The following is a 27,399-nucleotide window of genomic DNA, read 5'->3' on the forward strand; positions in this document are numbered from 1 at the left end:
GAACACAATTGGTCATGTCAACAAACATGGCTGGTTCAAGCACCACAGGCGGCGAGTCTCTCAAATTGTCGAAGGTTTTATCAGAGAAGTATAAAGATCTATTGCTTACAAAGTGTCCACGCCACCAGCTGTTAAATGTTGCTGATGATGTTATTGTGGCTTGGAGTAAGGAAGACGGCTGCCTTCTCTCACAACTCGTTACACCTTCAGATTCGAAAGTGCAGGTGAGGTTTATGCTTCTGACATTGTAATGACTGGTAATTTTATTTATGGTGTATATCTCCATTAATTATGATTAGCATGAGAAAAAATAATTATCTCGCCAAAATATTCTATAGCTATAGTAGAATTCACATCACTAAAACCTATGGTCAGTGTTCTTACTCTCGAGAGTTCAAATATCAAGACAGAAGGAAGCACAGGGTGAAATTTGGGGAATTGTCAAATGTGAGGAGGAGTTTGGGTAATCGTGGAACAGATGTCTAACACCAGAATGCATTAGATTTCCTTCATTTTTTCCACTGATGTTCTTTGAACGATGGTTATAAAAACAATACAATACACAGAACCTGACTGAACTAACCAAAGATTCCTTCCTAACACTACCCAACTTCCAAGTCAAGGGGGGCTCTGTCCCCAGGCCCCCCCGCCACATTAAGCAGAAAGTACTTACTTTACTTTTATATTTGGTACCAATGAAAGCAACTTTCTTGAAATAGCATGGTGTAATATTAGTTTTTTCTTGGGCATGAGAGTATGCTCAGACCAAGTGTGCCGGTTGTTGCACTTAAACGAACAAAGAGTGGAAGACGACACATGTCGACAACGGTAGATCTTTTTGGAAGAATACAGTATTTGCTTAAATAATTAATGTATTTGCATGCAATGCATGTCGACATCATATTAATGGCATATGTTAATTTTTTCACCGTGTTTTACCCTACAATATCCCTCATGATCATAAATACTAAAAAAAAAATGAAATTTTTATGTTTTATTACTTTTTATCATCCAAAGAACATCTGTGGGAAAAATTAACAAAATCGAACAACTTATGGTGTTAGCCAAGTGCTATAGTATTACTGGGGGGCACCCTGGCAAATAACTGGGAGTTAGTGGGACTAACTAACACCTCCCAGAGCCCAGCATCTTTACGTAAACAGAAATGCATTTAAAGCAATTTTTGTAACTACATTTATGGCAGGAGTAGCTATACTGTATATATTTTCTTAAGCAAGACATAAGGGGAAAAAATTTAATATTTTTCACTCAAACTATGACCAAGAGTGATAGAGATGTCACAAATATAGATCCTGTGAGGTCATTTGAAATCCTTATTATTCCAACATCATGTAGCTAATGTAAGCTGAACTTATTGATGCAGCAAATGAAGGAAGCATAATTATATCCCTCAAAGTGTATGAAATGTTGTAATATAGTTCCAGAAACGAAAATAATATTTACCTATCTCTCAAAGTGTTATACTGAGTCGGTCCTCACGACTCCTCTCCATTTTCTATTGAAAATTTACTGGACAGCGGTAACTTGCAAAAAAAAAAAGGGCCTGTAGGGCAGATACAGACTAGAATTTTCAGTATTTTTTGTGAATTTGTTATCAAATCAATAAACATTTGTTAATTTCGAAAATACATGTAAATTTTGATTTTGGGGGAATTGTGAAAAAAAATTTAAATGTGACAAGATTCACAAATATGGGCTTGAATATCACCCTGTAGAAAATTATGGGTAAAATAAGCAAATGTACATTAAAAATACTGTACCCTGTATACTGTTGTGGATCAATGGCCTATGCCTGGAAGGGCTAGTCCTTATAAAATACTAATCTCAATAAATAGATGTCCCTCGATATATGAATGGGTTAGGTCAAGAAAAAACACTCGTCAAGTGAATTGTATCTTGAATAAAAGAACTTAAGGGAAAAATAGGATTCGGTTCCCCAATTACAAAAATACCCCAATATCATAACCCAAAGACACCAAATTGGTTCACGAACAAGAACTAAACCTACCTAACTATTAATAACTAATGATAAATAGTACACAACAATTTAATTTACTACCTGACAAAAAAATTAATAAAATACTGTAAGATAAGGTAAAATCTTATACAGTTTGGAATTATGTGCTAGATTACATTATTTTGTTTATCAAATAATTGTGGATTCTTTCATTACAGACATTAGCTCTATCTAAACCACCAGTATGGGAGGTGGAACAAATACAAATGAACAAAAATGGGAATTGTGTTGCCCTCATAGGTCGTCGAGGTGTGGCCGTAGTGGAACTACCACACCGTTCTGGTGATCCTCCGCTGTATGATAGAGGGAGGGACACCATCACTTGCAGGTAAAGTTTTGTTCCCGTCAATAGTATAGTGTGATAGCTTTATCTTCCATTACTGTAATTGCCTGTAAGAAGGATATGATTTTATTTTGTTTGAGTCAATAATAATGGGGTGGTAGGTCGTGAGCTGGTGGTGGGGATCTTTATTCACAGTCCTTTCTTTACCTATGATATGTCATTAGTGTCACAAGGGTACAGTTTATGTATTGATATTATAATACCTAAGTTTGGGTATTTTTTTTTACTCTATAACACGAAATGTCTTTCCAGGGTGGAGTATGTGGCTGCGCGATTTTTTTCCTGTCATCCTAAAGTGGAAGTGTTGGCTGCTGCCTGGCACCCAGGGTCATTAGATAACAACCACATTGTTATCCTTGCCTCAGATAATTATCTAAGGTAAGACTCTTTATGTTGATATGAGGTCGTTTATACTGTAGTTAAGATATTACAGTAATTGTCATTTGCATTTGCTTATTTTAACGTCATAAGTTTTTTCAAGCTCAAAATGTAGAGAACTCTTGTTTGAAATATTAAGATTACCCTGTACTTTATAATGAAGTCAAAGGAGCAGATGTTATTATCTGATGCTGAATTTTTTACCTCCTTAAATTTTTCATTTTGATGTTTTATATGTATCTAATAATGTTTAACCTATTTCAGGATATTCAATTTGTCATCGAATGAAATTCCAGAACAAGCAATATCTGTTGGTTCAGTTAAAGCAGGTGTTATCAGTAGTTCCAATTTCACTTGTACCTCAACCCTTGGAGAAAATGCAGTGGCATTTGATTTTAGCCTTCCAAGTGAACCAATGAAATACCTCTCTGGAAATCCTGTCTCCAATGGAGTGATAGAAAATTTGGTAAGTGTTTTTTCATTATCCAGAAAGAATTTGACACCATATATAAGTTGATAGTTGTATTGAGGTGGTTAAAAGGGGCATGCTATGTCCAGTGATCAGCAAGTGATAGAGTCTATGTGTTGCTCTTGGCCACAGCCACCCTGCACCACAGTGGGAAAGGCCTTAATATTTGAAGTACAGTACTGTATATTTTGCCTCAGTCATGTTCTGAATACAGTACAGTATTTAAAATGGCTGACAAAATTCAAAGCCTTAAACATATTTTGGTGTGAATGTTTTTTGGTCTTAGCTTTTAATACCTTTTTCAGATTGACCGAGATGATGAAAAGCGGCAAAGCTTCCTGGCACTGCAATGGCCAGTGTTCATTCTTTATGGTAATGGGGATATCTACTTCACCATCACAATGCTTGGCACAAATAGGTAGAGTAGCATTTTTCTTAAGTTAAAGAAAACTCTTTTATATGTTGCTAATATTCTTAAATACTACAGGGTATACTGTATACAGTAGAGGTATACAGTCCCACATGTCCTATCCTGTTGCCTAACAGGGCTGTTTCATGTAGCTCTGTAAAACCTATGGTTATCTACAGTATACAGTATATGAACAGTTGCTAATCCCTTTTCTCATTACATTACACCTTTTAGACCTCACCTGCATAAGCTTCATGGCCCTCTCAGCATGACTCCAGCTTGTGATGACAACTATGGGTTAGACTCATGCAGCCTCCTGGTCTTGCAGTCATCACCACCAGTGCTGGTTATAGCGACCACAACAGGCCAGCTCCATCATTGTATTGTGGTTGACAATGACCTAAATGAGGACACTGGCTCACTGGTAAGTAAACTGATTTAATATTGGATTTTCTTATCTTTCAAATTAACAGAAATACATTTAAAGTCTCAGTTACTATATTGTTGGTGAAATGATTAAGTGAACAGAGTGATAAAGGAGAAAAGAAGACTGTAAGGGCCTGAAAATGGGTAAGGATGAGTACCTGGAGGCCTAGTACAGGGCCAGAAGAGAGGTTGACTAATGCAATTATGATGAAATGTATTGCTCCACCTGTGAGGCTGAATAGTGTGATTGTGGATCCTTACAAGGGTAAAAGTGGTGCATTTCAATGTGGAAACTACAGGATCCTGAAGCAATTCATCGTCATCACCATCAACATTTTTACTACCATTTTCCGCACTTTAATGTCATTACTTGCAACCTCTCCCCATGTCAGTCTTGGCCTACCCCTGGCTCACCTCCCCTCCACATTCAAACTAATGCACTGATGGTTTGGCTATTTGGTGGAGATACTCTATTGTATTCTTCACTCAACTTTGATTTTGAGGAGTCATGCAGAATCCCCTCTTTAGCCATGAAAGAAAGTTTATACAGTATTTCCTCTTTAAATTTCTACTGATTTAGAACACCATTAAGGGAGGTGGGAGAGTTTCCAGAGTACTCTGTCTTTTTTTGATCATAAAATTGGAACTCATACTTCAGTTCTTCATTAGTGATCCAATGGGTCATAAGCTGACTGTTCTCAACACTGCCAAGCAGTTAAGAAACTTCACTTGCACATTCATTTTGATAAGTATTACTGCATTACACCAAAGGTATATCACTGTATCCTATTTTTGGTTTCCCTGGTTTAATTTTAGGTAAAATTTTTAAGCTAGTGTAGGTAGTAGGCTGTGTGTAACTTACAGGCACAGCTATCTGATCTGTTATGTTTTACCTACAGTAATACAGTCAGTTCTGCCATAACGCGATAGTTGTGTTCTTGTAAAACATCGTGTTATAGAAATTCGCGTAATAGAAATAACAGGGCTTATGGAGAAAATAGGGTTAGGTGCAGATTACTACTCGAAATCGAAAAAAATTTAGTAGTTAGCCTAACACAAAGGATAGCACAGTCTAAATTAATGTTACATTCATATCTAATAATGAAATCATACAGTAAATGTAACACTTTACCTTGAAAAAATGTGAATATAACTTGATGGGGGAGAAGGGTGATTTTGAGGTTGATATATCATCGAGCTTCTCTTCAAGGGTTATAGCCTTTCTTTTACGATCATCACTGGGAATGCGATCACCAGAACGCTTCTTGGAGATATTCTTCTTTCCCATATTCGCAGTTAATACCACAAAAATGGAGAAATAGTAAGCAAAAATCGCGTTACAGCAAACAAGCGTTCGCGTTATGCAAATATCGTTCCTCTATTCATAAATCGCGTTAGAGCCAATTCGCGTTGTCAAAACACGCGTTATAGGAGAACTCACTGTACATTGATTCTGCTTTTCAGTATTTAATTTGATTTTTATTTCCATAATTTGATTTTCAGCTTCAAAATAACATGTCCAATTATGGATCTCAATCTGGTGTACCAGCAGCAGTGAAACTTCATGTATATGAGACAGTTGAATTGGAATTATCACTGGTGCCAGATGATGAAGGATTCACTGCACCTCTCTCACTCCATCCAGATCCTTCCACACCCACAAGGTATGTGAAGTTTTTAATTATTTTTTAAACATTCTCTGTAAATAACCATATTCCTTAATACTTGTATATTCGAACTACTGTATTTACAATGGATTATCTTCTCATTTTTTTTTACCGTATAAACTGGTATTAAAGAGAGTGGTATTTGTAGCACATAGGTGATTATAATCTAGAATAAAAAAAATTAAGAGTGCTTATGTAGTGGATATTTTTATTGAGAAATTGAAAGAAATGAGGAGAGCACTAGGTTAAATGATCCTTGATTTCACTTGTTAATTTTCAAGGGTAGGAGTGTACCCTGTACTGTATACTGTATTGTTTTTAAACAGGACGGTGGAAGAAAGCTAATTGGAATTTCAGTATAATAACAAGGGCTTGGGAGCGTACCAGCAGTTCAGGTAGTTGTGTACTTTTTGACTACTCATTACGGCAAGTACTGAGCATGTACAGACCGCTGAGTGTGTCTGAACATGTGCCTCTGGTGACTTTCTTAATTACCGTAATGTACTTATGACAGGTACTGGGTGAGCCATGAAGCTGGTGTCCATGGAGTTACTGTTCCCATTATTGAGCATCTTCTCCAGTACACTGACCTGCCAGATGGTGAGTCTTTTGTCTCAAATGTTTGGTAATTATTAAAGAAAGTTTATTTTTAGGTAGTCTGCCTGCACCCCCCCCCCCCTTTTTTTTATATGTAAGCCTCTTCTATTTTCTGGAGAAGGGATGTTAATTTGATTTTTAGGTTGTGCTTATTTCATAGACAGTTTATGACTGTAATAATGTAAGAATACAGCAGTACAGTACAGTATCTGCAATTCATTTTGAAATTTATTTAATTTCAGGAAGATTTATTAAGGGATTCATGAATGTTTTCTCATTTTTATATACCAGTACTTAATTCTTTATTATGAGCCACACTTTTTCTTTCTGCCTCGGCTTCATAGCCCCTTCTTTTGGAAAGCTTCTCATGCATGTGTAGTCCTTTGTACATCACTAATAAATTCATTTTCTCTCCTTAGAACCCTCAGAATAATTGTTTTAAATTACCTATGTAGCCCCATTATATAGTTTAATATATTATAATAGAAGTTTCTTCCTGAAGGAAAGTTCATTAATAAAAGAATTTCATAACTATTTGCTTTAATTGTCAACACGCATGTACAATTAATTCACATTTTTTTATTACTACTTTCTTTTTCAGATGCAGCTTTTTCTTCTAGTGAGTCATTGTGTATGGTGGATCATCTGGTTTGCACAAGATCACTCACTGCAGCTGGCCCCATGCCAGTGGTGGGCTTGGTAGCTAACTCTACCCATAACCTCTATGTTCTTCTGGCTTCAGGCAGGATCATCTCCATTGGCATTCCTGCAGGTTTTACGCCACTAGTCATGGATCCTCCTCATACAGATTATACTCTTGCTCTGTCACCTCTGAGAAAGGTACAGTACTAGTTGTTGGGGTATGAGCCACTCATTTATTTAACAGCAAATTTGGAGGTGTATTACAATGACCTATGCATTTATCTATATGTTAACTTTTGTAGTCTGCTTTATTTCTCCCATGGGGAAGACATACTCTTAGAAAACAATATCCTATCTGAATCTTCATGGTTCTTAGATTATCCTTTTAATGGGTGATATTAGTAGGGAGGTTCCCTTAATATACACAGTTTGTTACCCTTCAGTGAATGAGTAAGTTGGAATTCATCCAGATGCTGTTACACCTTTGTACTTCTTCGTGGACACCTGTACTACATTATTAGTTAAGGAATGGCTCCCTGTAGAGTTTTTACAAAAATTTCATGCTACAGTGTACATGTGTTCACCGTTATACGATGGGATTAGGAACTTTAAAAAGCCATCGTAAGGTGATCGATCTTATATCAATATTAATAACTTTGGGGAAAATAGGTTCTGTTCCTGAGACCCTGAAAAGCCAGAGTTAGCACTCACAGCAGTTATTTTTGAATTCGTAATTTCGAGTAGACATACACACATCTCAGAGTCAGCTGGTTAACTGCCTTACTGAATTGTGTGGCATCATCCAGAGGATGGTTTGAGTGGAAGGAATTAGTTTTTGTACATAAAATATGTGTTATTATATTTTATGATATGCTATGTATCAATTTTATTGTTTATCATAGCATTTTTTGTTGACAAAGCAGTTACAGTGCTACTGGTGGCAGACACGCAAATGAATGACTTTAGTTGCGTTCGGATTGATGGACTAAATTAAAAATTTTACTGACCAGGACCAAAGGGGATAAAGAAAGTTCAGATACCTGGAAGATTCATATAATTTGAATTGGGATAAATGGGTTTGCACTGTAAATTAAATAAAGTCTACAGTATTGGATTTACCATAAAAGTGGAGACTTTCTGCTTACAGTGGCTTGACATGAATGGGGGAGGAAGTTAAGTGTTACTGGGTCAGTACCACAGGAACCAAATTTTACTAGGGGGTGCTGAATGTGAATTCTGGTGTGCTAGATACTCTGTGGTGCAATGTATAGCATCTAATACCCAAAATATTGAGTTGCTACAGCACCCTCCCTTTCCGTGCTATGTACTAGGTGGAGTGAGAGGGGGAGGGTGGTGCTGCACACGGGAGAACTGAGTTAACCATGGAGTGTGTGTGGGTGATACACATCTGCAGTCAAATAAAAAATAATCTATTTTGGTAGCATTTTTACAAGAAAATTAAGATAGACCAAATTACTGTGCTAAAATTCATGGTATGAAAAGTAGCTTTAGGATACAGGTGATAGCATTAAGCAAATAACCATACCATAACAACTTTACAAGAGGCCTTCGATGTTCAGTACAGGGTGCTATAGTATGAACCATTCTGCCTAAACAGTAATGTATTTCAGTGCTATTAGGTTCATAACAAAGTTCTAATTGTAGACCAGCATCATCCACTCAGGTACAGCACTAACTAATTATTTGTTTCCATTAGATCCATACAGAGAACTTTGAGGATCACATTCGCAGTATTTTGCACCGTTTATCATCTCAGCCACTGTTAGCCTCAGGTTCTAACTCCGAGGTGACTCCTGGCGAGTACCTGAATCTCCTTAACCGTATAACAGCAACACTTAGAACAAACTACATGCAACCTCAACGAGCTGCCAGAGTGGACATACAGAGAAGGTAGTTTTGGGTTAAAGATTGGTTTTAAACATTTCATATCCCATTGTTATTCCTGAATATTGTGTTACTTGGTATCTCTTTAGTTTGTTTATTCATTTAAGATAAATAACTCAACTGCATAGAGAGTAATCTGTTGGTGAATTATTTTTATGAGTTAATGGATTTACGTAACATTTATGTACTGTATAATGTATTTTATTCATGGGAGTATTATTAGCAATTTTATGGTGTTCTGAGCCTCATGAGAGACCTGAAATAAATCTGCATATTTAGGGGGAATAAACTTTCTACAGAGTTGCAAAACTCCGTTTTTGTTGGTACAGTATAAACTTAAGGTTCCTCATTGGCTTTCCAAATTTGTTAGTTACCAAGTTGGTGGAACTTACAGTTTGTATTTCCAGTAAGTCGGGCATCTTGTGTACTTAACTGGGTTTAGCAAATCCACTTTTGTGTAATAACACCAAAATACGGTACTGTATATTGTACAGTATTGCTAGACTTTTCAGTGTTTTAGCAAATGCATCATATAAGAATATGATGTAGCACTATGAGGGAATGTTAGTTACTGAGGCCTTTATTATTGGCTTTGTTCATGAAGAATTTGTACCCAGGGTAGCATTGTTGGCTGTGGCTGAAAATTGTAACTACCAGTGCTTAAGACATCTTTTTTTTCAAGAAGAATTATGAAGGAACTTGTCAAGACTTGTGGGATATAGCATTCATTAACTGAACCAGTTGTAGCCTGTTATTGTTTTACAATTTATCACTTTGTGGGGCTCCCCTAGCCTAGTGTGTACAATTTCAAGGAATTATATTTGTATTTGTCTCATGTTTTTAGGGCAACTATACAGTATTGTGTCTGGAACACATTCCTTTAATCTTACTATGAACAAGTACCTTGATATAAGTGGTACTTAGTTTAGTACATACTGTATAGGGCTGGGGAGTATTACAGCAGTAGTGTTGGCCTCTCTAACTTATTGTGTGTTATATCTACATTATTCCTTTGGCCTGGTTTGGTTTTCTCACCTGATTATGTTTGAAACATCTTCTTATTCTTTTCTGGCTTTGACCAACATGTTTAATGGAAGGCACCTTTCTACACCATTAACAGTTCAGTTCTTTATTTGGTGAATGTAGACCAAGGTTGTTTCCTTTGTCATTTCAGAATTGTAGGTTAATATATTGATGAATTACCACAGATTATTGGCATTGTAATGCTGTCACTTTTTTCATAATCTTATTTCTTATCGGTATAATATACACACAATTCACTTCTCAGAGAGAGGGATAGTTATTTTTTTTCTCTCTCTCCCTCCCTCTTCTGGACAGGACATATAGCTATTGTGTTTTGGGGACTAGACTTTGGTGTGTTGTCCCCAAGGGAGACAAATCTCCTGACACAGTGAACACAAAGGATCAGCGCTCATTGGGATGATGATGTGTACTGTATGGCTGTCCAATTATTAAATATTGATAACATATCTTTCTACCTCTGGTTTTAGTTGGCTTTAAATCATGAGAGATGCCTGGCGAGACGTGAATAACTAGAAATGGAAGATTGATTCTGAATTCCTTTTCTAGAGGAGTCCAAAGCCTGGTGACTCAGAAACCTTCCCTCCTCCTATCAGTCAGCTCCCAAGAAATAGACTTTTGATTGTGTGACATACTCAGATTTATTACGATTAGAATTTTCATTACTGCCAACAATCGGCAGTAGAAATATTGCAGTAGGAAATATATCAGAATACTGTAGTTAAGGGAAAGGGATTCACAGCACCTTGTTCAGACGATTATATTTTTGGGGGGGATCAGAAATGGGTAGAATGTATATTAATTTCATCATCTTTTTATTTACAGGTCAGATATTTTGATTGAACAGAAACAGAGACTACAAGCTGAAATAGATGATTTACAGTCTAGAAAAAAATTGCTAACAGAAAAAGCCCATGACTTAGCGGAAAGGTATGAGGAATCCAATGACAAGAAGATCCATTTAGTTGAAAGGTGTGTTCATTATTCCTTGATTGTTAGTGAACATTTACACTATTCTTGTACTTTGAACTTATCCTGTTTTAATCTTTACATCTTTATTATATGAATTAAATCACACTCACGTGATATATAATGCATTGAAGAAAAAACCACACTTGAGTATTGTGATAGTTTTAGTAACATATGTCTTGTTTCTTTTATGGCCTTTGGGATATTTAGCTACTGTATGACAAACACCTCTGAGATTACACCATTCAAACACCCCATATCTTTGCTCTGTGGTAGTAAGACTGTCCTGTTAGATATGAGTAAATTGTTGCACCCACAGCAACCTACCTTATCAGACTTTGGTCCAGTAGTCGGTATAAAAGTCGGCAAATGAACAGGTACACTGTGATTAACCTTGGAGCTGGTTCATTTGCCGAGAGCCCAAGTCATAAACATAGATCTTGAGCATCATTCCTTACATTTTATGTCTCTTTTGCATAGTGTCATCGTATTTTGCCAATGTTCTTTTGCATTTCATGTCGATTTTCCAAGGATGAATGATTTTTTTTTTTAAATCAAATGTTGGCAGTGAAAAATTCAATCACGCAGTCTTCAACTTCTGTAGATAGTCAATTATAGTACAGTATGTGAATTTCCCCAGCCTGGTTTAAAATGTTACTGCATTGTTAAAAGGTATTGAAGTCAGTGACTGATGATTATAAGGAAGGTGCTGCATGTGGCTATCCTTCAGATCACACACACACAGACAGATAGATGGTGTTAGCAGTGAGTCAGACTGTGCAATCACTGATGTTTGAATTTCACCTTTAGAATAGAGCGAGTGTTGAGCCGAGTTATGAGAGCTTTACCAATGCTGTCTCGGGGAGAGAAAAATATGAAGCATGAACTGGACTCCATGCAGAGTCATATATCCAGCTTAATGAACGAACTAACCCAAATTAAAGCTAAAGACAAGTGGCAGACAAATCAGGTGAGGTTTATCATAATCAAAATCTGTGATTGATACATGGTAAGTGCTGAGGTTTCATGTTTGAGATCAGTCTTGGAAATATTTTTGAAATCTACATTGTTTTTTATGCTTGTTCAATAATTTTAATAAAATATTCCTACATACTCCAAATAATCATAAGTGTAGCAACAAAATGATTTACCTCATACTTTCTATTATTTCAATACTAAAGATGTGCACCATATACTTATTCCAGTAATTGTCTAGGTTAACGCCACAAACTTAAACCATTGAGGACAGTGGGGGCAACTCATGGTCATTACCCTCTGGATGTGGAAATTTTGAAGAAAAGTTTTTTAAAAACATTTTAATCTTTTCATAAACTTCTGATTTTCACCATCAAAGTTCAGAGGTCTGGGATGAACAAGCAAAGAATCACTCCAGTCCCATGTGGGAGCCTCAAGGGTAGACATGTGGCTCGTGTAAGCTACTATATCACCGCCAGTATATTCCTCATTTTCGTTACTTAAATTCCCCCAAGATTCACTAGATACGGTTTTCAGATCTTGAGGAAAGTTACCATCTTCATTTATATCATGGGATAGTCACCCCTATCTCCAGAATCAAATACAGTACGTACGAGTAAAATATTGTAGGCGGATGTTCGTAAGTTGGATGTCCATAACCCGGGGACTGCCTGTATAGGGATTATTAATTTATTTGGCACTGGGCCCCGGGGGTCAGGAGACTTGGGACCAGTGTCTGGCATACTTGCTCTACAAAAATAATTTGGTTTTCTTTTCACTGGAAATATTTCATCGAAGGAAGTTAAAAGGAAATTTAATATTTTTTAAGGAAATGCAAGGAAATTTGATAACCCGATCAAGAAAATTGAATTTCAAGATGTGGAAGCACTGATGAGTTTCCGAACTACTAGTTAGAGGGATTTTCTTTAGGGCATTCCACACTCTTCTAAAATAAATAAATAACACAGTAATAAGGGAATGTTGGAATATAATTCCAACATCTAAGGGTTTTATTGCATGCTTTTGAAACTGATAGTGTTAAACGAGCTTTACAAATTTGTAAAAACTGTACTGTACTGTAAATTTGATTACTACTATAATATTTGTTATATACTGTACAGTACTTATATTGCATAAAATTAAATGTCTTATTGTTATAGAGTTTGTGTGTCATCTAAATAGCATACCGGTATTGTGTATTTATTAATATTATTGCAATTGTGCAATTTAGTAATACAGTATCAGTATTGGCAAAGTATCGGCCATTTCTAAGTATCGGTATCGGTAAATCTCGACTTTTTAAGTGCTTTAATTGTCAGGGATATTTTCACCCTTCGATATTTATTTCCCTATTTTCTTTTAACTCTGCGGAACATATTTTATCGTTCCTGACAGCTTACTTATATACAAGCATAAAATTTTATTCTTCTCTTTTGGTCTTGTACTTATGCAACTATTCTTTACAGTTTGTATCCGTGTTTTAGATAATTAAGAATAAAATTTTTGTTGGAGGAGTCCTCTGCTTAGAATATATATACCTCCTGTATATATTTATACATACAGCTTTTTAAAATGAACATACACCTGGACTGCTTTCTTGATACAAGTTTATGCCAAAAGAAAACATAAGATGAGGTTTTGTTATGGAGTTCTTTTTTGTTTCTAACCAAATATTGTTTCTTCCTCAGAAAGAGAAATTTCAGAATACAGAAGCATCTAAAAACCAGAGAGTATCCAGTGTGTCTGAAAATCAGCTGAAAGCACTCAAACAGGCTTTGACCATTGAGTAAGTATTTCTGAAATTTGCCTCAGGTTTTTCTGCAACTTAGTTTAGTCTGTTGGATATATGTATATTCAGAGAACTATATTTAGACCTTGTTTTCTCAAAAAGTAATATACGGTACTGTCATGTTTCTTGTTATTATTTACTGTACTACTTGAGTCTTGCCATATTAGATTGTACATTAGGCCTCTGGGGCAGCCTGTTTTGATGAAAAGGGAAAATATAAAATTTTGCAGACATACAGTATACAGTATGTCACAAAGGGTATATTATAATTAAAAGTTGTAAGAGGAAACATTACTCTTCAGAATATTGTCATGTATATGTTTAATACAATCACTAACATCTTCAGGGGTGAGAAGCTGTCCATTCTGGTGGAGCGAGTAAACCAAGTAAAGCACGATCTACAGTTATGATAAGGATTACAAGAGTAGAAGAACCCGGATGAATTAAACAAATGAAAGGCACTTGTGTTTTGTCATAATATTTCCAAACTTTAAGAGTCCAGGAGAATGAGGTAATATAAAGGCCTTTAAAGTTACCATGCATCCCTTCTATTATTATTATTATAATAATTTATTTTATGAAGGGGCTTAGTGGATTAATTGGTTACTTAGTAATACTTTTTTTTTCAAATAACATTAATGATCCAAGATACAAATTATGTCATAAGTTCAAGCTCAAGTCTTTAGTTGTGAGATTCATATTTATACTTATACAGTACTGTTATGGTGTATTATAATAAAGCAAGTTCACACAGTATACCCCCACTATGTCATGGCCTTGAGGCGTGTAATTTGTTATTTCAGGACAAACTACAGTATTTAGATAGCGTATTTTCATATTGCGGAGAGGTGTGCGTATTATCACAGACTACGGGAACTCAGCAACTCTTCAACTTTCTGATATTGTGTTTGTGATCATATAATCACAGGTCCCCATGACAGAATTTTTATTTCATTTTAAATTACTTGTACAGTACAGTACAGGTATTTGAAAATGATAGTTATTAAATAAGATGTATTTTAACAATGGAAGCAAAAGGTTGAGTTTTCCAACCATGAGCTTAAGAAACGTGTATTCTCAAACTTTACAAAACCTCCCTCACTATCACTTACAGCATAATATTATACCATTCTCTTCAATTGATAGCACGTGATATGCTCACACACCATCCCTTCTACAAACACCTCCCACTTACACTCTCACACACATGTCCTTTCACACACCTATAACTTTTGATTACATTAACAAACCTTGCTTAATGGCTTAACCCTCTCCCCCCCCCATGTGTGGGAAGTGTTACTTGATCGTTCCTGATTTGGTCACCCCCTTTACCTCGGTGCATACCTTACCAGCCCTACCTACCTATAAAGTCAACCAGACATCATCCTACATGGCGATGATTCTATTCTGTTTTGTGTTGTGCCACAGTGGATGATTTTAGTGTGCTACAAGCTAACCAGGGTGGGGCGGGCTATGTGAACCCAGTACAGTACATTCATTTAATACCGGTTAGGAAAAAAATAATGGTATTGGTGACTCAAATATCCCTACTGGTATAAGTTTAAGTATCACCAATATCACAGATCTTGTTTTCTTAGGATTATGGTCAACATATAACAAGGTAAACAACATTGTGACAGCTACAGGCCTAGGGACACATTACCGTGATATAGTGGAGGTTTACCATACTGTATATATATTTTTTAATTTTATGCCACTTTTTTATTGTTAATAGCAGATCTTGCCACAGAAACTGTCTTTGATTCTTAGTTCTTCCTTTTTACTGAACTGTATGTATGATTTGAATATTTTGTTCAGGATTGATTGTACTGTATATATCTGAAATGAATTTGAGGTTGATTGTCGCTTAAAAATATTTCTCAATGCAATATTACAGGAATAAATTTTACTTTTACAAATTGATTTTACAGGTTTATTGTTCATACCTTTCATAGAATTATATAATTTTTTTTAACTAATAAGAATTTGTTTGGTATGTGATTTGCTGAGTACACATAGTGGGGACATGTTCTCCCAAAGAATAAAGGACTGGATATGAAATTCCTGTTTATAAACAAGGTTTGAAATTAACAGATTCACATACCTACAGTAATCCTACACTATTCCAGACCCAGCTGGTCCGGACATTACTTAATCCAGAGTAGGTCCAGCCTAGCATGACCCTTTGATATCAGTTACTTAAAATAGATGCAAACATAGAAACAAGTGAAAATAAAAATAAACATATTTGTAACTGTTGCAGAAAAGTTTAAAATTATGAGGAACTTGAAAGTGGTGTGGCTGAGGTAAGGATCATAGAGAAGGTCACTATATAAACACTGTCTGGTAAAAAGAAAATTAAAGGTAGAGAAATTTGCCTTAAAGTTTGATGTCAGTGTTGGTAATACTGTACAGGGACTGTGAAGAAGAATGACTGAAACAACTGAAAGACACATAACTAGAAGAAGTTGCTTTCAAGTGTCATGTACAGCGTCGTTCACGTGGTGTTTGGTGTTCATAGTGCTGAGCCTCAGTATGCTGCCAAAAATTTCGTTAAAAGTTTAGGTATGTATTATACTGTTTTTTTTTACCAGCATTGGGTGGTTGTGGCTTTAATATAACATACAAACTGTTTTAGATTTTATAGGTTTATTATGCTTCATTTACATGTACTGTACTGTACTGTATAATATTTTATTTTATTTTAATAGTCTGTTGGCTGATTCAGGCTCGCTCCCCCCAATAGTGTGGATGAATGAGGAGTTACATTAATTATATACCTGTTCAGTATGCATTTACAATTAGCACTGCTGATTATTTTGAAGTTTTGAAAATAAGTTATGATCATTTGAATATAGCAATTCACATTTTCCCCTTGAAGTACACTTGTACCTATATATATATATATAAACAGAAAGTGTATGAGTCTCTTCATGGATTATTACTCTATTAAACTTTCTGGTGGGACTTTGCATTCATTCTGTTATAGTCAATCAACAGACTCAATACCACCATTCAGAAGCAACATTTCAAAAGGGTTTTGAACAAATTCATCTCACTGAAGTTCTTTGCAACAATCTTTTTCCAGACTTGCCCATAACTGCCATAGGTGAAGTAGGGATTTGTAAGGCTAGTTTCTCCTATGGCTCTCATGTTGTGTACATAGAGCAATCTCCTTGTGAGGGTGTCCATCAAGTGACACTTGCAGCTTCTTTTTACCCTTTCATCTAGATTTGCTACTGATACATGAAACCTCCTGAAATTGCATGAGGTAATAATGGAGGTTGGCTGAATGGGTGGGTGAGGGTTTAGTAATACAAATGTGGTATGTTGCTTCGACAACTGGGTTACATTTATGTAGTGAGCTGTGTGATGTCACATTTTAATGACAGTTCTAGGGTAACCTCAGCCTTTAAACTTCCTCTTTTGAGGGTGACAGTTGCTGCTGGGTAGTAGGCTAATCTTTGGATTAATCTCAGCTGCCTTGAATTGGGGTTACTTGGGCCAGACCCACCTAGCTGTGGCTGTAGTTATGCAGAAATTATTCTACAATGACTTGTTTTAAGGGCAGAACCTCTATTTTGAATTGATAGGTAAGAACATAAAGATGAGCAGCATAGAGAATAAGACACATAATGAATAATGCAGTTTAAGAAAAATTAATGGTATGATGCATCCAAGCATTGTGGAGGTCTTGACTCACTCTTTCGTACTCGACTTTACACTTCTGGGGAATTTCCTTTAAATCTTGATGGATTTGTTCCACCCCATTCAGTCAGGAATGAAATGAGTTTGAGAGATTATTAGCCAAACCAAAAATGTGATATGGATAATATTACTTTTTTAGAATAATTTATATTTGTATTATTTTATTGGTAAGTGAAAATAAACATAGTGTGTTTTTGATTAGAGAGTTTGCACGACAATTATATTCAGTACAGATGTCCAAATACTGTATATCAGTGATTGGATATGCTCCCATGTTGTTCACCAAGAAACACACTTGGTTTAATAGTGCCTCAGTACTGGTAACAAAAGGAATTATGGAAGAAGATTAATTTTTACAGTTTTAATTAAATAATCCATTTTTATGCACATTAATCTACAAGATATACTACAAAGCCGTTACATTTACATTAATGTATTATAGCAAGTCTTCTACCAGATGCTTGTTATACCGTTAATGACTAAATTCACAACTTTAAATGATCCTTTCATATCTGTTTTATATGTCCATATTGTGTAGTGAAATTTCTCAGAGAATTAGGAAAAGATGAGGAAAAAGTATGGGAATAATAAGCAAAACAGACAAAGAGTGGAGAATTGTTGAATATTATTGTACACTCAACATAAACTTCTCAAACACAATGGATCCAAGATTGTGCAGAATGGGGCTTGTCATCTCGGAGTGGTTTCAGATTCTTCGTTCATTTTTCAGATTGCTTAGTGCTTATAGCGTTTGAGAAGTTTTTGGCGAGTGTACCTGTATGTACTAGCTTAATGAGGCAATGACCCATGCAATCGACCTTTTACTGTATAATAATTTTATGCCTATCCTTCCTCCCCAAAGTACAGTACAGTACAATATATAAAATTATTGTACTAAGCTTTCACTATATAATAGTTTAAGGTTCATACATTAAATGATTATAAACATGTTATAACTACAGTACTACAATAACACCTCAGGGTGTACTTCAGATAAAAAATACACAATAATCAGTAAGGTGAACTTAGAAACGTTAGCAAGTGTCTGCCTCATTCTCACACATGTGAAATTATTCTCTTCTGTATCTATATAAAAAAAATTGCATCACACTACATATTTTCCCTGGATAAAGCCCCTAAAACACAATGAGATGAGTTTTCCCTGATTGACCCCTGAAAACACTATACTATAAAACTGTTTTCCTCAATAATCTGTACAAAACAATGTTCCTAAATAAGTCAGCAATACATAAATAAGCCAGTGGGAAATATTTCCTCTACAATATTGTCACAGCACATCTTTCCCACATGTAAGCCAGTCATTAAGGAAATATTCTCAAATGTTATATTATCACATTTTCCCTAGATACTGTACATATTAATATAATGTATAGCATTTCCAGTCAATAAGTCATCCTTAGAAGAGTAATACAGCATCATGATTTATTTCTCCTGGATCAGTTATAGTTAACATATTTCTGTACTGAATGGGAGTATGATCCCAGGATCCTTGTCATGCAGATGTTGGAAGGGGAGATTTCATTCTGAGAGGGGACCCCAAAAGAGCTTGCTGGGCCGGGTCTCATCCTCAGCAAGGAAATACTCTCTGCCCAGCTTGATGAACTCCTTCATGCTTAGCTTCCCATCACCATTAATGTCGATGGCTGCAAAGGACTCAGTGGCAGCCTGTAAGACCATGTGTCATGTGAGATTCAAGGAGTTTATAAGTTTAAATATAGAAACATATACTGTATAAGATACTGTACTCACCTTACATGTCTCATCAATAATCAGTTCCTCACTTGCCATATACCTACCCTTCATGTCAGATGATGTCTCTTCACTTTGTTTCCTACCATTATTTCTATGACTAAGGCACCTGTGGTATATTGACCTAAGTATAGGGGGAGGACACTCACCTGGGCAGTCTAATGAGTAGTGGCACCAAATTGATGACCAGCTCACTCAGCAAACACAAAATACTGTATTGTAAAATCATAACTATTAAAAATCGAAAAGTTGCCCATAATTGCTTACAGGTGTTAAATTGAAACTGGGAGGATGGGGGCATAAAAGGGATGGGGCATAAAAATTTATTTTGCCCCAGGGTGATGCAGACCCTCAGTACAGTACACTACTGCAGAGCACCAGTGAAATCCAGTCATCACCCCCTTCCTTAGAATTCCAGTGACAATACAGTTCATTCTTTCTCGTGTCACCTCTTCCTGCATATTATCTTCATCTCTCTTATCCATGAAGTATTAGGTAAGCCCGGTCCATACACAAGCTAGGCCTACTAGGTCTAGCTTGAGTTGGGATTATTTATCACTTACAGTATATTTCCTTTCTAAAGATAGTGTCATGTCTACCTGCCTATTCCATCATACAGTGGAAAAAAGTAATAATACCTCTTCTGAAAGACCGAGGCAAGCGTAGAACATCTTGAACTCTGCAACTGATATTTCCCCACTCCCGTCAGTGTCTACAGCCTGTGTAAATATCATCATGTATTAGCACACTTGATAGCAACAATAGTATCAGATCAAAGTTTAATTTATTATGGAACTCAGTTTGCTATAAAGTATTTTGTCAAATCTATCTCAGATGCTGTTTATTTTTATATTCAAATGATTTGGTGAAAAAAAATAAGAAACTTTTTATAATGAAGCAGAGGATGATCAGTTCATATGTGGCACCTTAAAGAAATATGGGAGGGGACTGGCAACTCTCTTGCGGAGTTCTTTGGTGTTGATGACGTGCTCCATTTGTGAGAGGAACTGCTCTTGCCCGATGAAGATGTAGGGATCACTAGAAGCTCCCCATTCCTCCTCCCACACATGCTGCAACCACGTGATAGCACACTTCTTTACAAGCTCACTGTTCAGTTTCATTTACCTACTAACCTGTAAATCCTGCCAGTGTTCAGTTTCATTTACTACTAACTTGTAAATCTTGCCACTGTTAAATGATTTCTAATGAACTCAACTATCAAAGAATATGAAGAAATACACGAAACATTGTTGAAATAGTGGAAAAATATTTCAGAGCGGTTGGTTACTTCATATCATACCATTTAAATAAAACTTAAAATCATCTCACTCTTAGAGCATCAGTTAATTTTCCAACTTCTTTTGGTGAGAGGTGTCCAAGCTCTTTGAACTTGCCGATGAGCGCTTCGAAGTCGTCCCAAGACACAACGCCGTCTTTATTTACGTCAAACAATCTATGGTGAGTGCGCATCTTCTTCCGCCAGAAAGGTGTTTGGGCCTGTAAAACAAGGTAATATGTATTAATGTTAAATTTGATCATGACCTCTTCCATCGAAACCCAGAAGCTTTCAATTAAGTCTGAGGAGTAAAGGCTGCTGAGGTTCCCTTGAGCCAAAGGCTGCAAAGAAGCCTACAGTTCTGTATATCTTATTCTTAGGCAGCATTTGCCAAATTTATCTATTAGCATATGGTTTGAATGACCCCTCCCCCCATTTATGCATCCTGTTGTAATTACTGTATACCACTGTTTATATTGGGCTTGGTTATGCTATGTTGGTAACTTTATATGTTCAAGTTCGATCAAAAGTTGTTATATAAGATACTGTACCAATATATTATAAAGAAACATTACCCAACCTGGTGTAAAAAAGAAAAAAAGTTCTCTTTGAGAATAACATTCACTAAACTTTGTCAATATTACCAACGACCACAATATAATACGAAATAATAATACAGGTAATAATAATAATAATAATAATAATAATAATAATAATAATAATAAAATGTATACTTGCTCCTGCCTACCAGTCGTCCATTCACAGTGCACCGTCTCTAGTTAGATTGTTCACAACTTTACGTGTGTCGAATTCGAATAAGACAAGTGAATTTCCGGCAAGCGGCAACAGTACCCTAGGCATATGGCATTATAATGAAGTATCCTGTATTCGCTTCCATGACTCCAATATGTGTAATGGTACTGATGATACAAGAACAAGAAGTACAAGTTATGAGACTTAAGCGCCATATGCATCTGTAAACTGCCTACACAGACAGGTAAGTAGGTTGGGTATGTTCATCCGAGATACTTCAATGTTAGGTTTGTCGGATAAGAATAGTTGATTTAAAATTCATGTAACTTTGTATTAAACTGGCATAAAAGCATGAGTTCCTTTGTTGACATTCGGCGAGACCGGGAACTTTACAAGGTATCAGATATCGTTGAACTATTCCTTGTATGAACCAATATGAATTCTAATCAAAGATCACACTACTATGGAACCTCAGAGCGACCCTGCACCCGCCATGTGATTTTAGCAAGAGCTTTACTAAAAGAGTAAGGAATGAACTGTTGACTTACGAACATGTGTTGACATGCATCATACGAGAACGCATTGAGTAGAATATTTCTTTACGACATTCGTAGAGAAACATCAAGTGATAAATTCTATGTATATGCTCACACATTAACAAATATCATATAGTATAGTTATTGCGAAAAACGGAACAGTCATGGTGCGGGTCTTGTGTGTGCATCTAGCATACTTCCTCAAATGGCAGTAACAGTCAGTAACTCGAGAGGTGGAGCTTGACAACTGATTGAAATTTGAGGTTGGTAATGTACACATTTATAAAGTTTTAGTTGTAAACAATTATATAATCAGTGAATATTGGTGTTCATGGTATTTATGGGTGCGGCGACAGACCGGTTCTGGTGCACGTGACAGCAGAAACTGAGCCAATGGTGGGTTAGAAATGGAGGGGAGGAACAACTACGTAATATGGGTCCCCCATGACCACCCTACTTGACCGCCCCCACCCCTCCCCTCTAATACATTCGTCAGTTACTGTGAAGCTGCTATTCTAGCATCGTTCAACTTTGATAAAATATTTTTCCAGTTGCTATTGCTAAAGTGTAGATGGCAAAACCTGTTAAACGGGTTTTACATGACTGCAAAACTCCGCCCACCGTACTTCCCCTGGACTAGAGGGATCTGGTGAGGTCCCAGGGGTGAGGGACAGGGGAGTGGCGGCGAGGGTGGGCGCCACGTTATTCTGTTGAAGGTCAACGTTTCTACTTTCACCTCCACGTTAACAAACAAAAATAAAGCAAGCTAAATGGGAAGTGGTTGCTCACTATATTCCTCTTGCTTTATGGGTCTGCTTAGTTGTTACGTTAAAAGTAGGTGGGGATATTATTCGAGAACAATAACTAGTTTTTATTAATATCAAAACATTTCGTTCTAACATCCTAACAACGTGCGGGAAATGTGGCGCGGCTTTGTGATAACCATCCCTTTTTCGACGTATTTATTTACTTTCTCTGATAATAATACACAACAGAGTTATGTTAGTGAAGCACATAATATGTCCCATTACCGTAAAAATAACATGAAAAAAATATCTAAAATTGAAAATTATGTCAAAGATCTTGAATATCTACTCAGGTTTAAAAAGTTGAGTGTAAAGTATGTAATAGCGTTTTATTCCTCTTCTTTGGAGACTTACATGAAATCCTACTAATGCACAGAATGGGGACAGAAATTCATAAGTGAGGGCAAACAAATGCAAACTAGTACAGTATAACTTTCAGTGTATATGCAGGAGGCATAAAAAACTCCTCTCCATCCGATTCTTATTTTGTGTTGTTTTCAAATACTAAACTCCCAGCGCTTCCTACTTATTGTCAACCTTCCGTAATGCACTCCACGTGCCTCAGTTTGACGTCGGTATGAGAGTAATAATATATAAGTGCGAATATGGACGGATTACTAGTCTAAACCAGAATGAGACAGCCTCATTTTGGTGCAGATATGATAAAATTATGCCCTTCCATATTCCTATTAATCAGGGATATAATGAATTACTCTTCAAATATCACCGCCTTATATAACAAAACATTCTCGTCCGATCCCTCCCTTACGGTGCTTTGGCTTCGTCTAAACATGGTGGTATCAAGGTAAGGTGGAGCAGAGCCACACACTTCTTTAATCAACTATATGGTCGTAAGGTTAATGATAATTTCGCTTTCTTAAGTTTTTGCATGATTATTCCTCATTAAAACCATTTGCTCGTCTACCAGTGTGTAGTGAGGTGGATGAAGTTGTGGTACAGACATGCATAGCTGGAGGAACTGTGCTGCCCGAACTTAGGGAGGGGGAAGAAGCAACACCAACGAGTATGTTGACAACTCACAGGACGGTCTTGCTTTATCTAAATAACCAAGAGCGTAAGTATGTCCTCACTTGTTATGTTGATTGGGTTATTGGTTTCGAGTATTTTTTGTGTGTATATAACAATGAAAACTACACATACAAGTAAGTGTGTTGGTGTTCCATGTCAAGCCAATAGTTGGTAGTCTACTACCCACTCAGCCAAGACCTGCCTCCAAACCAACGTGTGTAAGGCAACACTTGCTAAACATTCCTCAACCATCTGTAGAAAACAAATGAAAGAATCTCTGGCTCTAGAACCAAACATATAACGCTTTGATTTTCCATTTCTGCTGGTCTAGTTTTGAGAGGTTGTTTTAATATATATTGAACACTGGATCCTCCGCGTCGTAAACAAGAGGGCGGGGTTAAGGACCTGCCGCTGACAAACGGAATCACCGACGAAGGTGCTGAAAGGTTTTTCTTGTATTTTTTTTTGACACATTATTCCTTCCACCCGTGGAAACGATATCAGTTCCTCATCCTCGAGGGTCGATATACAAAGGAGTCCTTCATGGCTGAGGGAGGTACTGTCTGGCCAGCTAGGGAAACGTACGTCTTGTAAAGCAGATGTGTGAGAGAGGGGAATGACTGAGGTTGCTTCCTGTAATGTCCCTCACTGTTACCACATCTACGAGAAATATTCAGTTCTCTTCTACTGTATGCCTTATGCTAGTGCTTGCGAAATGTTCTGTGATAGCTGAACGATTGTAGTATACACAAGAGTAAGGCAACTAATACGCCTCTACTAACAAAATATCAGACATTTTCCTATATTGAATTTTATTGTGTAAATTATTGAGGGACATTAATAATAAAAGGCGATAGTTAGTTATTTTTTACGAGATGTCTGCTGTCAACTTTACCAGGATCATTATAATTCAGAAATCCACATAAATGTTTTCGAGTATCAAACTATCAGCATACACGATAAGCACCCAGGAGAGGCTGGTAATACAATATACAGTACAAACATCGACACTTCAGTTTTACTCCTCAGATTGTCATTATATTTACAGGAAGAATTATGACAACCTGCATATAAGGTGTAGTTTTGAGTGTTGGCTTAGGGTGTGTAATGTTATTGTGTGTATCGGTGTAATATGTAAATGGGTAGAAAGTCTGGATATTTTCCTTTATAATAAGCCATTAGAGACACCTGCCACACCGGAGATTGGCCCATGAATCCACGACTAACTACCTCAGCCATAGCCTGAACATGCTCCTCGTCACGTCAGCTGCTGCCACTTACCCTAAGCCTATGCCATTATCTGATAACCTCTACTGTAACTTCAGCTCCTCTTGAAAATGATGACAACAGTTCTCCCAATCATACCATACGGCTACAGTTATTAGTAAATCCAGCACACTACCCTTGGACCTTTATAGTTAGCAAGTAACCGAGCTCCAGAAGGTATAGGGGTACTACGTGGTGTTGCTTTTTGTTCTCCGGGTGGTCAAATCCTCAGTGTTGGTGTGGCAGGTGTAGGCTGGTCGCTTACTCACACCACCACCCCACACCTTACCTACCCTGAAATTATCCTGAACAACCATGATCGTGATGACGTTAAGCTTTGATCACAGACGTTTATGCCATGTAGTATATTTTTGATCATGATAACTTGGCCTAACGTATCAGAATTACCATTGTAACCTGAAGTTTTGGAGCTATAAAATCAACCGTGTCGAAATAGATAGATAAATAGAGAGAGCGAGTTTACATTGATTCATTATATATAAGATAATACAGATAAACAATGTACATAGACAGTGCAAGTATACAAAGGTAAACAGCATGACGATTCTACCAATAAAGCCATCATATGTTTATTTCCAGTAAGGTCGTTTGCTTTAGGGCTACATTTGTCAGACTATAGTAAATCTTCCTGTTCGGTATTAGAGGGACCAACGTATAGCACAACGTCTGTATTGAACTAAGTAAGTAATCATATAACCTCGGATCTGGGGTGGGTGGTGCAGCTGACGAGATTACCACACTACCAACACGCCCTCCCTCCCTGTGTCAACACTACTCGGCCTTCTTACTAGTCTTCACACACTAGGAGTTGGGCAGAATAGAGTGAATATTCGTTCTGTGATAGATGTTGCGTAATACATATCAAGGCAGTTCAATGTGTATGTGTGTGTGTTCAACGAAAACGAGCTGGAGTTCATTCAACTCCCGCGTGGATGGACTGTAAACCGTTCCGAGGTTTGCATCAAGTTCTCATTTAACCCTGCAGATAGCTAAAACTACTCATCCTTCATGGTGACCTCTGTGATTGAAAGCTGACGACAGTCTTGACAGCTTTTTCATGCAATGTTCTCTTAATACTTAGGAATACCTCACCACCACCCAACTATTCCGTTGCGGTGGGTGAGCCGTGCACTCTGGCTGGTCATCCTCACTTTGCTGAGTAACCTCGCTCATTCACACCAACCAGACTCAAATTCAGATTTGCTCCCACGCGGTGCGGGGGCTACAAGTATTACAGCGCCAAAGTAGGAAGCATTCGGGGATCCTGCTTGCCTTTTCGCAGACAGTATCCCTGGCAACCTCGGGGGTGAACCTTGAGGGCATAACCACAAGGAATCTGTTCTAGTACAGGTATTTCCCCGACAAGATAAGGGAGCGACCTGCTCCCTTGGGCGGCCCAGGGACAACCCCGCAGAAAGAGGAGGTACACAGTAGGAACACAAGCTGGGAGTAGTGTGGTGGTGTAACTGGCAAACAAGTGGCGAAATGATAAATAAAAAAAATAGATATTTAATAAACGTATCTAGTTATACTCCCTGACCTGGCCAGCTGAGGGAGGACCTGACCTCGTGCATGCACTTGACAGCAGAAGGTTGTTGACTGTAATGGGGCCAGTCGTGCCTTGGGTGAAGGTTTAGCATGCAACCAATGTCTGCTTTCTACCGGGTTGGTTGGTTCATCTTTGTTGCGCAGAAATCTTAAACCGTGACTTATAAATTATTGAGTTACCTATATGTTACACCTCTTAGGTATAACACACACACACACACACACACAATATTTAGTCAGTATTCACAATCATCAGGCTTTAAATTAATGAAAGTTGTCTGCTGAGGGAAGATTAAGATTCAGACAACAGGGCTTATGAACGTTGGGAGTTGAAATTTCCTACATAACAACAAACAATAACTACAACAACAACAACTACTACAACAATTACAACTTTAACAACATGAAGCTTGTATGGTTGAGGTCAGGATCTTCGACTTCGACTTGACCATGACAAGCTCTTGTAATGTAACATCGACTTGGGCAACTTCTTTCCCAATCTCATGACCCTTGGTAAGTTTAAAATAGAAAACTTTATAAATAGACCTTTTTAACAGCTAGTTGTGATGTATTCTTTATAAATAGCACTGAAATATTTAATGTACTTTGATATGTTGATGTGAGGTATTGCTGTGGTTTGAAATAATGGATATAAGGTTAGGTTAAGTTAGGTTAGGTTAGATTTTATATTGTCTCAAAATAAAAAGGATGCCTGATCTACTGCCCGACCAAAGGTATAGCAACAAAACCTCACATTGTTTTGTTTTCTGGTTCGTTATCTACAAGTTCTAAGTAATATTCCTTCCATCCAGCCATTTTACTTTCCATATTAGACAGGTGTTCCCTTTTTTATTATAATTTTTTGATAACTAGCGTGTATACTAACCTAAAATACGCATTTAATGGCCTTTAGTTTCTGATTCGTAAAAACAATAACTGACAACCATTTTGTTTCCGATTTCGTCAATAAAGGTAAATTGACAGCCATTAATTTTCCGGTATCGTTTAAAAGGGTGAACTGGTAAACGTTAAATTACC

General features: G+C 36.9%; 2 protein-coding genes across 2 annotated transcripts in view; one reads left to right on the forward strand and one right to left on the reverse strand.

The window, feature by feature from the left end:
* Nucleotides 1-18,337, forward strand: LOC121879584 (nuclear pore complex protein Nup88-like). The gene is made up of 14 exons (XM_042386256.1): nucleotides 1-224; nucleotides 2,197-2,366; nucleotides 2,634-2,759; nucleotides 3,024-3,225; nucleotides 3,534-3,646; nucleotides 3,872-4,061; nucleotides 5,567-5,727; nucleotides 6,245-6,330; nucleotides 6,929-7,167; nucleotides 8,687-8,880; nucleotides 10,741-10,887; nucleotides 11,695-11,854; nucleotides 13,548-13,645; nucleotides 13,995-18,337. Exons 1-14 carry the CDS (start codon nucleotides 15-17, stop codon nucleotides 14,056-14,058), a joined length of 2,160 nt encoding a protein of 719 aa, XP_042242190.1. The 5' UTR covers nucleotides 1-14; the 3' UTR covers nucleotides 14,059-18,337.
* LOC121879585 (sarcoplasmic calcium-binding protein-like) overlaps nucleotides 17,703-27,399 on the reverse strand; it is a 22,681-nt gene continuing 12,984 nt past the window's right edge. Inside the window, exons 4-7 of the mRNA XM_042386257.1 lie at nucleotides 20,456-20,623; nucleotides 20,053-20,196; nucleotides 19,765-19,845; nucleotides 17,703-19,042 (exon numbers count right to left, since the gene is read on the reverse strand). Of these exons, the coding sequence (XP_042242191.1) occupies nucleotides 18,896-19,042; nucleotides 19,765-19,845; nucleotides 20,053-20,196; nucleotides 20,456-20,623 (540 nt within the window). The 3' untranslated portion in view covers nucleotides 17,703-18,895. The remainder of the gene's footprint in view (nucleotides 19,043-19,764; nucleotides 19,846-20,052; nucleotides 20,197-20,455; nucleotides 20,624-27,399) is intronic.

Source organism: Homarus americanus, unplaced genomic scaffold (assembly GCF_018991925.1).
Source record: "Homarus americanus isolate GMGI-L3 unplaced genomic scaffold, GMGI_Hamer_2.0 scaffold9741, whole genome shotgun sequence".
In the NCBI taxonomy this organism is placed as follows: domain Eukaryota; kingdom Metazoa; phylum Arthropoda; class Malacostraca; order Decapoda; family Nephropidae; genus Homarus; species Homarus americanus.

What these genes read in the sequence shown, in the direction of transcription:
- LOC121879584 (XM_042386256.1), top strand. Translation starts at nt 15, where the DNA reads ATGTCAACAAACATGGCTGGTTCAAGCACCACAGGCGGCGAGTCTCTC. An exon ending in ATGAGGACACTGGCTCACTG is followed by an intron (nt 4,062 to 5,566) that starts GTAAGTAAACTG and finishes TTTGATTTTCAG; the next exon opens with CTTCAAAATAACATGTCCAA. An exon ending in GATCCTTCCACACCCACAAG is followed by an intron (nt 5,728 to 6,244) that starts GTATGTGAAGTT and finishes TACTTATGACAG; the next exon opens with GTACTGGGTGAGCCATGAAG.